The 11,203-nt window shown below is 72.1% G+C and overlaps 2 protein-coding genes across 2 annotated transcripts; both read left to right on the top strand.

Moving 5' to 3' along the window:
* The first annotated feature begins 1,593 nt into the window (after nucleotides 1–1,593).
* On the top strand, nucleotides 1,594–5,370 carry RABEP2 (rabaptin, RAB GTPase binding effector protein 2). Its single transcript, XM_067314946.1, has 12 exons — nucleotides 1,594–1,646; nucleotides 2,253–2,483; nucleotides 2,573–2,679; nucleotides 2,769–3,125; nucleotides 3,205–3,321; nucleotides 3,422–3,523; nucleotides 3,624–3,767; nucleotides 4,287–4,476; nucleotides 4,622–4,633; nucleotides 4,753–4,808; nucleotides 4,915–4,983; nucleotides 5,063–5,370. The coding sequence occupies exons 1-12, from the start codon at nucleotides 1,640–1,642 to the stop codon at nucleotides 5,135–5,137; spliced, it is 1,467 nt and encodes a 488-aa protein (XP_067171047.1). The 5' UTR covers nucleotides 1,594–1,639; the 3' UTR covers nucleotides 5,138–5,370.
* A 441-nt stretch (nucleotides 5,371–5,811) lies between these two features.
* TUFM (Tu translation elongation factor, mitochondrial) lies at nucleotides 5,812–11,181 on the top strand. The gene is made up of 11 exons (XM_067314919.1): nucleotides 5,812–5,880; nucleotides 6,254–6,300; nucleotides 6,396–6,537; nucleotides 6,980–7,146; nucleotides 7,713–7,817; nucleotides 8,281–8,445; nucleotides 10,002–10,134; nucleotides 10,215–10,319; nucleotides 10,393–10,544; nucleotides 10,622–10,741; nucleotides 10,828–11,181. Exons 1-11 carry the CDS (start codon nucleotides 5,832–5,834, stop codon nucleotides 10,999–11,001), a joined length of 1,359 nt encoding a protein of 452 aa, XP_067171020.1. The 5' UTR covers nucleotides 5,812–5,831; the 3' UTR covers nucleotides 11,002–11,181.
* The last annotated feature ends 22 nt before the right edge of the window (nucleotides 11,182–11,203 follow it).

The raw sequence follows: 11,203 nt of genomic DNA, 5'->3' as shown, positions 1-11,203 counted from the left end.
GACCACCAGGACCCCAGGGCCACCAACAACACCACCAGCACCCCCAGGGCCACCACCAACACCCCCCGGACCACCAGGACCCCCAGGACACCAGCACCCCCCAGGCCACCACCAACACCCTCGGGGCCACCAGCACCCCCAGGGCCACCAATCCCCCCTATGGCCACAAGTCCCATGGCCACCAGCCCCATGGCCTTGACCCCCATGGCCCCAATGCCTATGGACACCAGCCCCATGGCCTCCAGCCCCCATGGCCACCCACCCCATGACCCCAACCCCATGACCACCATCCCCATGGCCTCCAACCCCCATGGCCTCCAACCCTCATGGCCCAACCCCCGTGGACACCAGTCCCGTGACCCCCAACCCTCATGGCCACCATCCCCACGACCGCCATCCCCATGGCCTCCAGCCCCCATGGCCACCATCCCCGTGCCCCCCAGCCTGTGTCCCCCGCCCCCGGGTCCCCGTCCCACCGGTGGCGTTGGCCCGCAGCAGGGCGGCGGGGGTGCCCGGGGGGGCCCTGGTCCCCATGCTGGTCCCCATGCCGGTGCCCACGCCGATGCCCATGCTGACCCCCAGCCCCAGCAGCACCAGGAGGACGAGGCCCAGGCGGCGGGGCGCCATCTTCCCTGCGCGGCAGGGACGGGGACGGGGACGGGGACAGGGACGGGCCGGACGCAGCGTCACCGCCCGGGCCCTGGACCGTGACCGGGTCCCCGGGGGCTGCGCAGGTGGCGGGGGGGGTGATGGGGGGGTGGGGGGGTGATGGGGGGGGTCCTGCCCCCCCCCCCGAACTCCCCATCCTTGGGACCCCTCGGGGCAGAGCCGCCCTGGCCCAGCTGCCCCATGGCCCCCCCCATGCCGGGTGCCCCCCCAGCCCCAGGTTCCCCCTGTGGCCCCGGGGGACCATGGCGGCTGCGCGGGGGCGGGTGGGGGGGGCATTTCCTGGCTGGGCCGACGTGGGGGGGGGGAGGGGTTTGGGGGTGCTCTGGGGGGTGATGGAGGGGTTTGGGGGGGATAGAGGGTGATGGAGAGATTTGGGGGGAGACAGGGGGTGATGGAAGGGGTTGGGGGGCTCTGGGGGGAGATGGGGTGATGGAGGGGTTTGGGGGGATAGGGGTGATGGAGGGGTTTCGGGGGCTCTGAGGGGGCTCTGGGGATGATGGAGGATCTCTGGGGAGAGACGAGGGTCTGGGAGGGGTCTGGGAGGGCCATGGGGGGCACTGGGAGACGATGGGGGCACTGGGGGGAGTGATGGAGGGGCCCTGCGGGTTGGTGAAGGGTCTTTGGGCAGCTGGGGGGGCACTGGGGGCGATGGGAGTCACTGGAGGGGCGATGGGAACACTGGGGGGGGTACGACATTGGGGGGCACTAGGGAGCCTTGTGAGGGGGGTACGAGCCTCTTCGGGCGTTTCCGGCTCCCTCCGAGCCGCTTCGGGTGTTTCCGGTTCCCCCCGAGCCGCTTCGGGCGTTTCCGCCACGCGCCCTCGGGCCTCTCCGGCCCCGGGAGCGCTCGGCTTTTTCCGCGCTGCTCTTCGGGTGACTCCGCCACGGCTCGCGCGCGCTCGGCTCTTTCCGGATCCGCTCGGCTCCGCCCGCCGAGCCGAACCCGGAAGTGGAGCCGGAGCGGGCGGTGATGGAGGGTGCGGCCACGTGGGGGGCTCGGGGGGGGGGGGGGGCTGGGGGGGGCTATGGGGATGTGGGGGTCTATGGTGGGGCTGGGGGGTCCCTGGGGGGCCGGGAAGCATGTGGGGGCTCTGGGGGAGCTGAAGGGTTGTGGGCACTATGGGGGGCTCTGGTGGGGTTATGGGGGCTCTGGGGGGCTGGAGAGATGTGGGAGCTATGGGGCATCTGGGGGGGGCACTGGGGGGGCCATATGGGGCTGGGGGGATGTGGGGCATATGGGAGGGTAGGGAGGGGCTAGAAGGGCTATGGGGGAGCTGAAGAGCTGTGGGCACTATGGGGGGCTCTGGGGAGGATTATGGGGGCTCTGGGGGGCTGGAGGTGATGTGGGAGCTATGGGGCATGGGGGGGGCTCTGGGGAGGATTGTGGGGGCTGTGGGGGGCTGAGGGGCTGCAGGGGGCCTATGGGGGGCTGGGAGACATGGCTTGTGGGGAGACGGGGGTGGCTCGGGGAGGCTGGGGGGGCCGCGGGGGCGAGCTGGGGCGGGGGGTGGCCGTGGGGCCGTGCTCTCCACGCGGCGGTCAGCCCCTGACGTCCGTCTCCCCCCGCCCCCCCCCGGTCGCAGGGCCACAGGAAAGCGGGGAGCCGGATGGCAGCGAGCAGGATGCGGCGCCGGGGGCCAGGGACGCCGAGGGGACCATCCAGGCGCTGCGGGTCCAGCTGGCGGCCGCCCTGGCCGAGGCCGAGACCGTGCGGGCTGTGGCCACCGTGAGCGAGAGCACGAAGCAGGAGGCCGTGGCCGCCGTGCGGCGCCAGTGCCAGGAGGAGGTGGCCTCGCTGCAGGCCATCCTCAAAGGTGGGCACGGGTTGGGGGGACGGGGGCACCCCGCGGCACGGGGCGGCGCGTCCCCCGGCCCCCCGCAGCGCCTCCCTCTGCCCCCCCAGACTCCATCCGCAGCTACGAGGCCCAGCTGGCGGCCCTGCGGCAGGAGCGGCGCCCCGCGGCCCCCCGGGAGCCCCCGCCGGACTCGCTGGAGCTGCAGATGGAGAAGGTGAGCGGTGGCGGCAGTGGTGAGAGGGGGACACCGCGGCGTGGGGGCCCCGGAGCCGTCGCCCTGCCCTGCCCTCTCGCCCGCCCCAGGCGCAGGAGGATTCCCGGCGCCTCCGCAGTGTGGTGGAGCCCATGGAGGAGGAGATCACCCAGCTCCGGGCCCGGCTGGCGCGGGCTGAGGGGCTGATCCGGGAGCTGCGGGGCGACCCCGAGGGGCGGCTCTCGCCCGCCTCCGCCGACGAGGCCGAGGAGGACGACGGCCTGGCCTTCGCCCGCGGCTGCGACAGCCTCTCCATCGCCGGCTCCGTGGCCAGCTCCAGCGCCCCGGCGCAGGACGACACGGCCTCGCTGCTCTCCACTGCCACCCTGGTCCCCGAGAGCATCTACCTGCCGCCCCCCGGCTTCCAGCTCGTCCCCGACGGCGCCTGGGCCCAGCTGCAGGACGAGGTGAGGCCGCGCGGCGAGGGGGGGGACGCTGCTCGCCGTGGGGGGGGACGCCGCCCTGACGACCCCCGTCCCCCCGCAGGCCCGGCAGCAGCGCGAAGCCCTGCGGCAGGCGGGTGAGCGGCTGGAGGCGGCCACCCGGGAGCGCCAGGGGCTGGAGGAGGCCCTGAGACGCAGCAGCGAGGACTGCGCCAAGCAGGTACCGGCCCCCAGCCCCCTTTGTCCATCCCTCCATCCATCCGTCCCTCCATCTGTTCATCCATCTATCCGTCCGTCTGTTCGTCCCATGCCTCCGCCAGGTCCGGGTGCTGCTGGGGCAGGTCCAGGACTCGGAGCGGCTGCTGCAAAATCTCCAGGCCACCGTGAGCCAGACGCAGCGACGCCCCAGGAGCAGATGGTGGGTGCGGACAGGGTCTGGGGGGGGGAGGAGGGGGGCACTGGCACCGTCCCCACCGCCGGGGCTGACCCCCGTCCTGTCCCGTCCTGTCGCCGCGTCCCCAGGCTGAGCTGGCCGCGTCCCACAAGCGCCTGAGCGTGGAGGTGCAGCGCCTCAGCGAGGAGAACGAGGGGCTGCGGGGGCAGCGGGGCCCCCCCAGCCCCGGGGACGGCGGGGACCCCAGCGAGCCCCTGCCCGGCTCCGTGCAGGTACCGTGGGCGGGGTGGCAGCCTGGGGGGGGGGACACGGCCCTGGAGGGGGGACACAGCCCTGGAGAACATGTCCCGGCACCAGGGGACATCCCGCTGGGGGGGACAGGACACGCCTGAGGGGATACATCTATGGGGGACACATCCCGGTGCAGGAGGACCCCCTGTTTTGGAGGGACAGGGCATCCCCAGGGGGATACATCCATGGGGGATGCACCGTGGCACCAGGGAACATCCTCTTTTGGGGTGATGGGGTGTCCCTGGGGGGATACGTCCACGGGGGACACATCCCGGTGCAGGGGGACACCTCATTTTGGGGGGATGGCTTGTCCCTAGGGGGATACATCTGTGGGGGCTACGTCACAGCACCATGGGGCGCCCCTTGCGGGGGATGGGGCATCTTGGGGGGGGGGACACATCCTTGGGGGCCGCGTTCTGGTGCTGGGGGACACCCCATTTTGGGGGGCTGCGTCCCTGGGGTCTGCGGCAAGGCGCCCCACGGCTGCGCGCGCCCCCCAGGAGCTGCAGGCGCTGGTGCGGAGGCTGTGGGCGGCCGGCGGGGCGCAGCGGCGGGCCGGGCAGCACGAGGCCGAGCGGCTCCGCATTGAGATCGTGTCGCTGCGGGAGCGGCTCCAGGAGGAGCAGGAGACCCGGGCCCAGCTCCAGCGGCTGCTGGACGCCCAGGCGGCCGCCCAGCGCGAGGACAGCCGTAAGGGGGCACCGCGGGGCGGGGGGGACCGGACGGCTGTGGGGCAGGGAGCCGGGCAGAGGGACGGGGCGGCCGAGACAGAGGTCTGGGGGCGCTGCCTCCTCCTCCTCTAACTCTTTCTTCTTCCCTCCTCCATCGCCGGCAGAGCTCATGGAGGGTGAGTGATGGGTCTGTGGGACACCTGGGTCCCCCCCCCAGCCCCTAAGGGTGGTGGACGGGAGCGCTCACCCCACGGCCGGGCCTGGAGCCCCCCAACCACCCCCGTGTCGCCCCCAGCCTCCCTGTGCAGCGTCCGGTCGGAGATGGAGCGGCTGCAGCAGGAGCTGACGCAGGTATGTCCGGGGCCAGGAGGCCCAGGGGGGACCGTCGACCGCCCCATGGGGACTGGGAAGGCGTCACCCCTTCGTGGGCCGCCCTGACTCCCCCATCCGCCCCCAGGCCCAGCAGCGAGGGCAGCGCCTGGAGCAGGAGCTGGGGCGGCTCCGGGCCCAGCGGGAACCGGGTGAGGTGAGTGTGTGAGGACCCTCCGCTGGAGCGTCCCGTCACCGTCCCCTTCTCTCACCCCCCCCCGTCGCCCCCCCTCCAGGTCCAGCACCCCCAGGGCCCCTCCCCGGAGCAGCCCCGGAGCCTCACGGAGGGGACGCGGGGGCAGGAGGCCTGAGGGGGCCCCAGGACCCCCCCCTGCCGCCTGGAGCTCCCCCCAGCAGCCCCATCTCTCAGGGAGGGCACCCAAGCCCATGTCTGACTGTTACCGTGTCTGACTGTTACCGGTGGTGCCCGGAGTCGCGGGGTCTCCCCGGCTCCGGGCATCTGCCGGCCCCCCAGCAGGGAGGGAGTGTCATGCTGATGCGCCTTGGCCCATGCAGGGAAAATAAAGCTGTTTTTATAACTGTCCTGTGTCTGTCCCGTGTCTGTCTGCATCCCCCCGTGTCCATCCCTCCTTGCGTTTGGTGCTGTGCACCCCTGCCGAACGGTCCTCTAAGGCTACAGAGTGCGACCGCCGGCGGCTGGGGTAGAGCGGCTGCCTCCCGCAGTACCGAGCTGGTCCTCCGCCGCCATGGAGTGCGCGCCCAGGTGTGGCAGAGTGGCCACTTCCGAACCATGGAGAGGGTAGAGCGGCGCTGCCGCGGGGGGGGGGGGAATCAGAGAGTGGCGCGCTGCTGTGGGACAGAGCGCCTCGCTTGCCCAACCATAGAGCTAAGTCCTCCTCGGCGCTTAGATGCCCCCCGGGCTAGAGCGGCTCCCGCCCTCCCTGTGCGTTCTACAGAACGCTGCCACCCCCATTTCTGCTCTGGACCGGAAGCGGGCCTCGAATCGTCACTTCCTGCGGAGAGGGCGGGGGAAGGAGGCGCAACATGGCGCTGCCCGCGGTGCTGCTGCGCGGGGCCCGGGGCGGACCCGCCGGTGCGAGCCGGGGGGGCGGCGCGGCCAGGGCGGCCGGAGCGGGGGGGCGGCGCCGGGGCCGGCGGGGGCGGGCGAGGGGCCGGGGGCTGCGGGGAGGGGGGAGCGGAGAGTGAAGGTCATGGGGCACGTGGGGAGGGGGAGGAACCCCGGTGTCCGGGCCCCCCCACTGGGGACCCAGGCGTTCGGGGACCCCTCCTCCCCCCTCCACACCCCGTCCTCCGGAGACCCAGGCGTCCGGGGACCTCTCTCCCCCCTCCACACCCCCCCGGGGATCCAGGCGTCCGGGGACTCCCCCTTCCTCCTCCAGACCTCGCAGGAGGCCCCGGCGTCCGGGCCTTGGAGGACCCCCGTGACCTCCCCGTGTCTCCCGCAGGTCTCCAGAGCCGCCTGTCGCGGCTCCTGCTGGGAGCCCTGGGCACGGTGAGTGCTAGGGGGCGGGGGGGGGGGAGCGGCAGAGGGGGGGCCCCGCAGCGCCCGACCCTCCCCCTGACCCCCTCCCCCCCCCTCCCCCGCAGGCCCCCCCTGGCCCCCACCCCCAGCGCGGCCTCGCGGTCGAGGCTAAGAAGACCTACGTGCGGGACAAGCCCCACGTCAACGTGGGCACCATCGGGCACGTGGACCATGGCAAGACCACGCTGACCGCTGCCATCACCAAGAGTAGGATTTGGGGGGGGACCCAGGCGTCCGGGTGCCCCAAGGTCCTTCCTCCCACCAAGGAGGAAGCCCAGGCGTCCGGGAGGCCATATCGCAGCGTGTCGGGGAGGGGGAGCGCCGGCATCCTGAGGGACCCCCCCGCCCCATCTCTTGTCCCCCTCCCGCTCCTTAGAGCGGGGCAGAGGGAGCCCCGGCGTCCAGGAACGGAGACACCAGGGCTCCCAGACCTGGTCCAGGAGGGACCCAGGTGTCCGGGTCCTCGCCCTTTCACCGGGCACGTGGAGCTTGGCGCGCTGAGCCCTGGCGTCCGGGTCTCTGCCTCCCCCATGGCCGCTCAGGCTCTGTTCGTTTGGGGAGGGGCGGGGAGAGCCCCAGTGCCTGGGTTGTTGTTGGTGGTGGCTGGGGGGGTCAGCAGTGGGGTCTGAGCCCTGGCTGACACCTGCAGTCCTGTCGGAGTCGGGCAGCGCCCAGTTCAAGCGCTACGAGGAGATCGACAACGCGCCGGAGGAGCGGGCCCGTGGCATCACCATCAACGCGGCCCATGTGGAGTACGCCACTGCCAACCGCCACTACGCCCACACCGACTGCCCCGGCCACGCTGACTACGTCAAGGTACCGCGGCCCCCGGCCCACCCCGGGGCCTGGCCTGCCCCTTCCCCCCCCCAACTACCCCCCCAGGGTCTGGTCCTGCCCCCTAGAGCCCCCCTGTGCTATCCTACGCCATAGGATCTACCCTGTCCCCCTTTTCTTTGGGGTCTCCTTGCCTTGTTCTGCCCGCCTGAGGATCCCTGCTTGCCCTATCTTACCCTATAGGATCTATCCTGTCCCCCAATTCTCTGGGGTTCCACTGCCCTATTTTGCCTCTTTGAAGGTCCTTCCTTGTCCCATCCTGCTCCCTCGGAGTCCCCCTGTTGCTGGGGGTCGCCTGCCGCTCCTGCCCCTTTGTCTTCCCCCCACCCCAGAGCTCATCCTGCCCCGAGGGCCCCTACTTGCCCCCTCCTGCCCCTCCTCAGGCCTGTTCTGCCCCCAGGATCACTTCTGCTCACTGGGGTCTGTCCTTGCCCTATCTTGTCCCTGTGGATCTGCCTTGGTGCCCCCCAGCCCCGCCCCCAGCTGCATCCTGCCCCTGAGGTTCCCCCCCCCCAGGGGTGCTGATGCCCCCCACCTCTGCCCCCCAGAACATGATCACGGGCACGGCCCCTCTCGACGGCTGCATCCTGGTGGTGGCCGCGACCGACGGGCAAATGCCGCAGACCCGGGAGCACTTGCTGCTGGCCAAGCAGGTGTGGGGCTGGTAGTGGGGGGGGAGGCTCCGTGGGGCAGGTCTGGGGGTAGGTAGAGAGATCTGTGGGGGGTGTGTGGGGCAGGTCTAGGTATGTGTGGGCATGTGGGACAGGTCTAGGGATTTAGGAGGTGTATGGGGTTGACTGGGGTGTGTGTGGGGCAGACTAGAGGCATGCGGAGCAGGTATGGGGATCTGGGGGGAGCAGGCTGTGGGGATGCGTGGGGCAGATCTGGGGATTTGCAGTGTGTGTGGGGCAGGTCCAGAGAGTTGGGGGGAGCAGGCTGTGGGGATCTAGGTTGTGTATGGGGCAGACTAGAGACGCGTGGGGCAGGCGGGGGGCCCTTGGGGGCTCTGCATCCCCGCAGGGTGAACCCCAATGCTGTGCCCCACGTGGGGGGGTGCCGTGGGGCCGGCGCTGAGGCGGGGCACTGTGGGGCTGACCCCTGGCGGCTGCCCCCCAGGTGGGGGTGCAGCACATGGTGGTGTACGTGAACAAGGCGGATGCGGTGCCGGACCAGGAGATGCTGGATCTGGTGGAGCTCGAGGTCCGGGAGCTGCTCACCGAGTTCGGCTACGACGGGGAGAGGACGCCTGTCATCGTGGGCTCCGCCCTCTGCGCCCTGGAGGTGAGCCTGGCCCCGCCCCCAGCATGGGCTCCACCCTCTGTGCCCTGGAGGTGAGCCTGGCCCCGCCCCCAGCATGGCCTCCACCCCCTGCACCCTGGAGGTGAGCCTGGCCCCGCCCCCAGCATGGGCTCCACCCCCTGCACCCTGGAGGTGAGCCTGGCCCTGCCCCCAGCATGGGCTCCACCCTCTGCACCCTCGAGATGAGCCTGGCCCCGCCCCCAGCATGGGCTCCGCCCCCTGCACCCTGTAGGTGAGCCTGGCCCCGCCCCCAGCATGGCCTCCACCCCCTGCACCCTGGAGGTGAGCCTGGCCCCGCCCCCAGCATGGGCTCCACCCCCTGCACCCTGTAGGTGAGCCTGGCCCTGCCCCCAGCATGGGCTCCACCCTCTGCACCCTCGAGATGAGCCTGGCCCCGCCCCCAGCATGGGCTCTGCCCCCTGCACCCTGTAGGTGAGCCTGGCCCCGCCCCCAGCATGGGCTCCACCCCCTGCACCCTGGAGGTGAGCCTGGCCCCGCCCCCAGCATGGGCTCCGCCCTCTGCACCCTGGATGTGAGCCTGGCCCTGCCTCATTGCCTTGGCTCCACCCCTGCACCCTGGAGGTGAGCCTGGCCCCGCCCCCAGCATGGGCTCCGCCCTCTGCACCCTGGAGGTGAGCCTGGCCCCGCCCCCAGCATGGGCTCCACCCCCTGCACCCTGGAGGTGAGCCTGGCCCCGCCCCCAGCATGGGCTCCACCCCCTGCACCCTGTAGGTGAGCCTGGCCCCGCCCCCAGCATGGGCTCCGCCCTCTGCACCCTGGAGGTGAACCTGGCCCTGCCTCATTGCCTTGGCTCCACCCCTGGACCCTGGAGGTGAGCCTGGCCCCGCCCCCAGCATGGGCTCCGCCCCCTGCACCCTGGAGGGGAGCCTGGCCCCGCCCCCAGCATGGGCTCCGCCCTCTGCACCCTGGAGGTGAGCCTGGCCCTGCCTCATTGCCTTGGCTTCACCCCTGGACCCTGGAGGGGAGCCTGGCCCCGCCCCCAGCATGGGCTCCGCCCTCTGCACCCTGGAGGTGAGCCTGGCCCCGCCCCCAGCATGGGCTCCGCCCTCTGCATCCTGGAGGTGAGCCTGGCCCTGCCTCATTGCCTTGGCTTCACCCCTGGACCCTGGAGGGGAGCCTGGCCCCGCCCCCAGCATGGGCTCCGCCCTCTGCACCCTGGAGGTGAGCCTGGCCCTACCTCATTGCCTTGGCTCCACCCCTGGACCCTGGAGGGGAGCCTAGGCCCTGCCCCCCAGTGTGGGCTCCGCCCCCTGTGCCCTTTGGGTGGGCCTGGCTTTGCCCTGCTATAGGCTCCACCCTGGAGGTGAGCCCTGGCCCCACCCCCTAGTAAGGGTTCTGCCCCCATCATAGGCTCCGCCCCCCATGCCCTGCAGCTGAGCCACTCCTGCCCCATAGCCTGAGCTTCTGCCCCCCCAGCCTGCTCCTATGTGCCCCCCCTGTGCCCCATAGCCTGTCCCTGTTCTGCCCCCCCTGTGCTGCCCCCTCCTGACCCTGCCCCGCCCCTCTGCGCCCCACAGCAGCGGGAGCCCGAGCTGGGGCTGAACTCGGTGCTGAAGCTGCTGGAGGCCATCGACACCCACATCCCGCTGCCCGTCCGCGACCTCGACAAGCCCTTCCTGCTGCCTGTCGAGTCCGTCCACTCCATCCCTGGTAGGTCCTGCCCTGCGGCAGCCCCATGTCGACCCGCCGCCTCCCCCCCAGCCCCAACCGACCCCTCTCCGTCCCCGCAGGTCGCGGCACAGTGGTGACAGGGACGCTGGAGCGCGGCACCATCCGCAAGGGCGACGAGTGCGAGTTCCTGGGCTACAACCGTAACCTGCGGACGGTGGTGACAGGTAGGAGGCTGCCCTGCGCCCCACTTCCCGCCCCCACAGCAGCCCCACGGCGCTGACCCCCTTCTCCCCACAGGCATCGAGATGTTCCACAAGAGCCTGGAGCGGGCGGAGGCTGGGGACAACCTGGGGGCGCTGCTACGGGGGCTCAAGCGGGAGGACGTGCGCCGCGGCATGGTCATGGGCAAGCCCGGCTCGCTGCAGGCCCACCAGAAGGTGGAGGCGCAGGTGGGTGCGAGTTGGGGGCGGCCATGGGGCCGGGCCGTGCTGTGGGGCAGCCGCTGATGCCCGCCTCCGCCCCCCAGGTTTACATCCTCGGCCCCCAGGAGGGGGGGCGGCACAAGCCCTTCGTGGCGCATTACATGCCCGTGATGTTCTCCCACACCTGGGACATCGCCTGCCGCGTGCTGCTGCCGCCGGAGAAGGTAGGGAGAGCCCCGGCCCCGCGGCGCGACCCACGGCGTGACCCACAGCGCCGCCTGCCCCACTCACCCCTCTCCCCACCCCGCAGGAGATGGTGATGCCGGGCGAGGACACGCAGCTGAGCCTCATCCTGCGGCAGCCCATGGTGCTGGAGCAGGGCCAGCGCTTCACCCTGCGCGACGGCTCCCGCACCATCGGCACCGGCGTCGTCACCAAGACGCTGCAGCTGGGTCCCGAGGACGAGGCCATCAACTGGGGGTAGCACACGGCCCCCACCGGGGCCATGGGCGGGAGGCGGCAGCCGGCCGCGGATGGGGGGCCCCAGGCGCCGGCGTGGCAGACGGGAGGGAACCGCCGTGACGGATGGGGGGGCGCCGCACAGCTGGCGGTGGATGGGGGGCAACGTGTGGCCCCCACCGGTTAATAAAGGTCTGGAAACGCGGTGGCGGCTCCGGCTGTCTCTG

This window comes from Apteryx mantelli, chromosome 38 (assembly GCF_036417845.1).
Source record: "Apteryx mantelli isolate bAptMan1 chromosome 38, bAptMan1.hap1, whole genome shotgun sequence".
NCBI lineage: Eukaryota > Metazoa > Chordata > Aves > Apterygiformes > Apterygidae > Apteryx > Apteryx mantelli.
This window is presented reverse-complemented; position numbering and strand designations above follow the sequence as displayed.

Excerpts from the sequence above, each read along its gene's own strand:
- RABEP2 (XM_067314946.1), top strand. Across the intron at positions 3,524-3,623 it reads GCCCCAGGAGCAGATGGTGG|GCTGAGCTGGCCGCGTCCCA; the intron begins GTGCGGACAGGG and ends CCGCGTCCCCAG. Across the intron at positions 4,809-4,914 it reads TGCAGCAGGAGCTGACGCAG|GCCCAGCAGCGAGGGCAGCG; the intron begins GTATGTCCGGGG and ends ATCCGCCCCCAG.
- TUFM (XM_067314919.1), top strand. The coding sequence starts at position 5,832 with ATGGCGCTGCCCGCGGTGCTGCTGCGCGGGGCCCGGGGCGGACCCGCC. Across the intron at positions 6,538-6,979 it reads GACCGCTGCCATCACCAAGA|TCCTGTCGGAGTCGGGCAGC; the intron begins GTAGGATTTGGG and ends TGACACCTGCAG. Across the intron at positions 10,742-10,827 it reads TGCTGCTGCCGCCGGAGAAG|GAGATGGTGATGCCGGGCGA; the intron begins GTAGGGAGAGCC and ends CCCACCCCGCAG.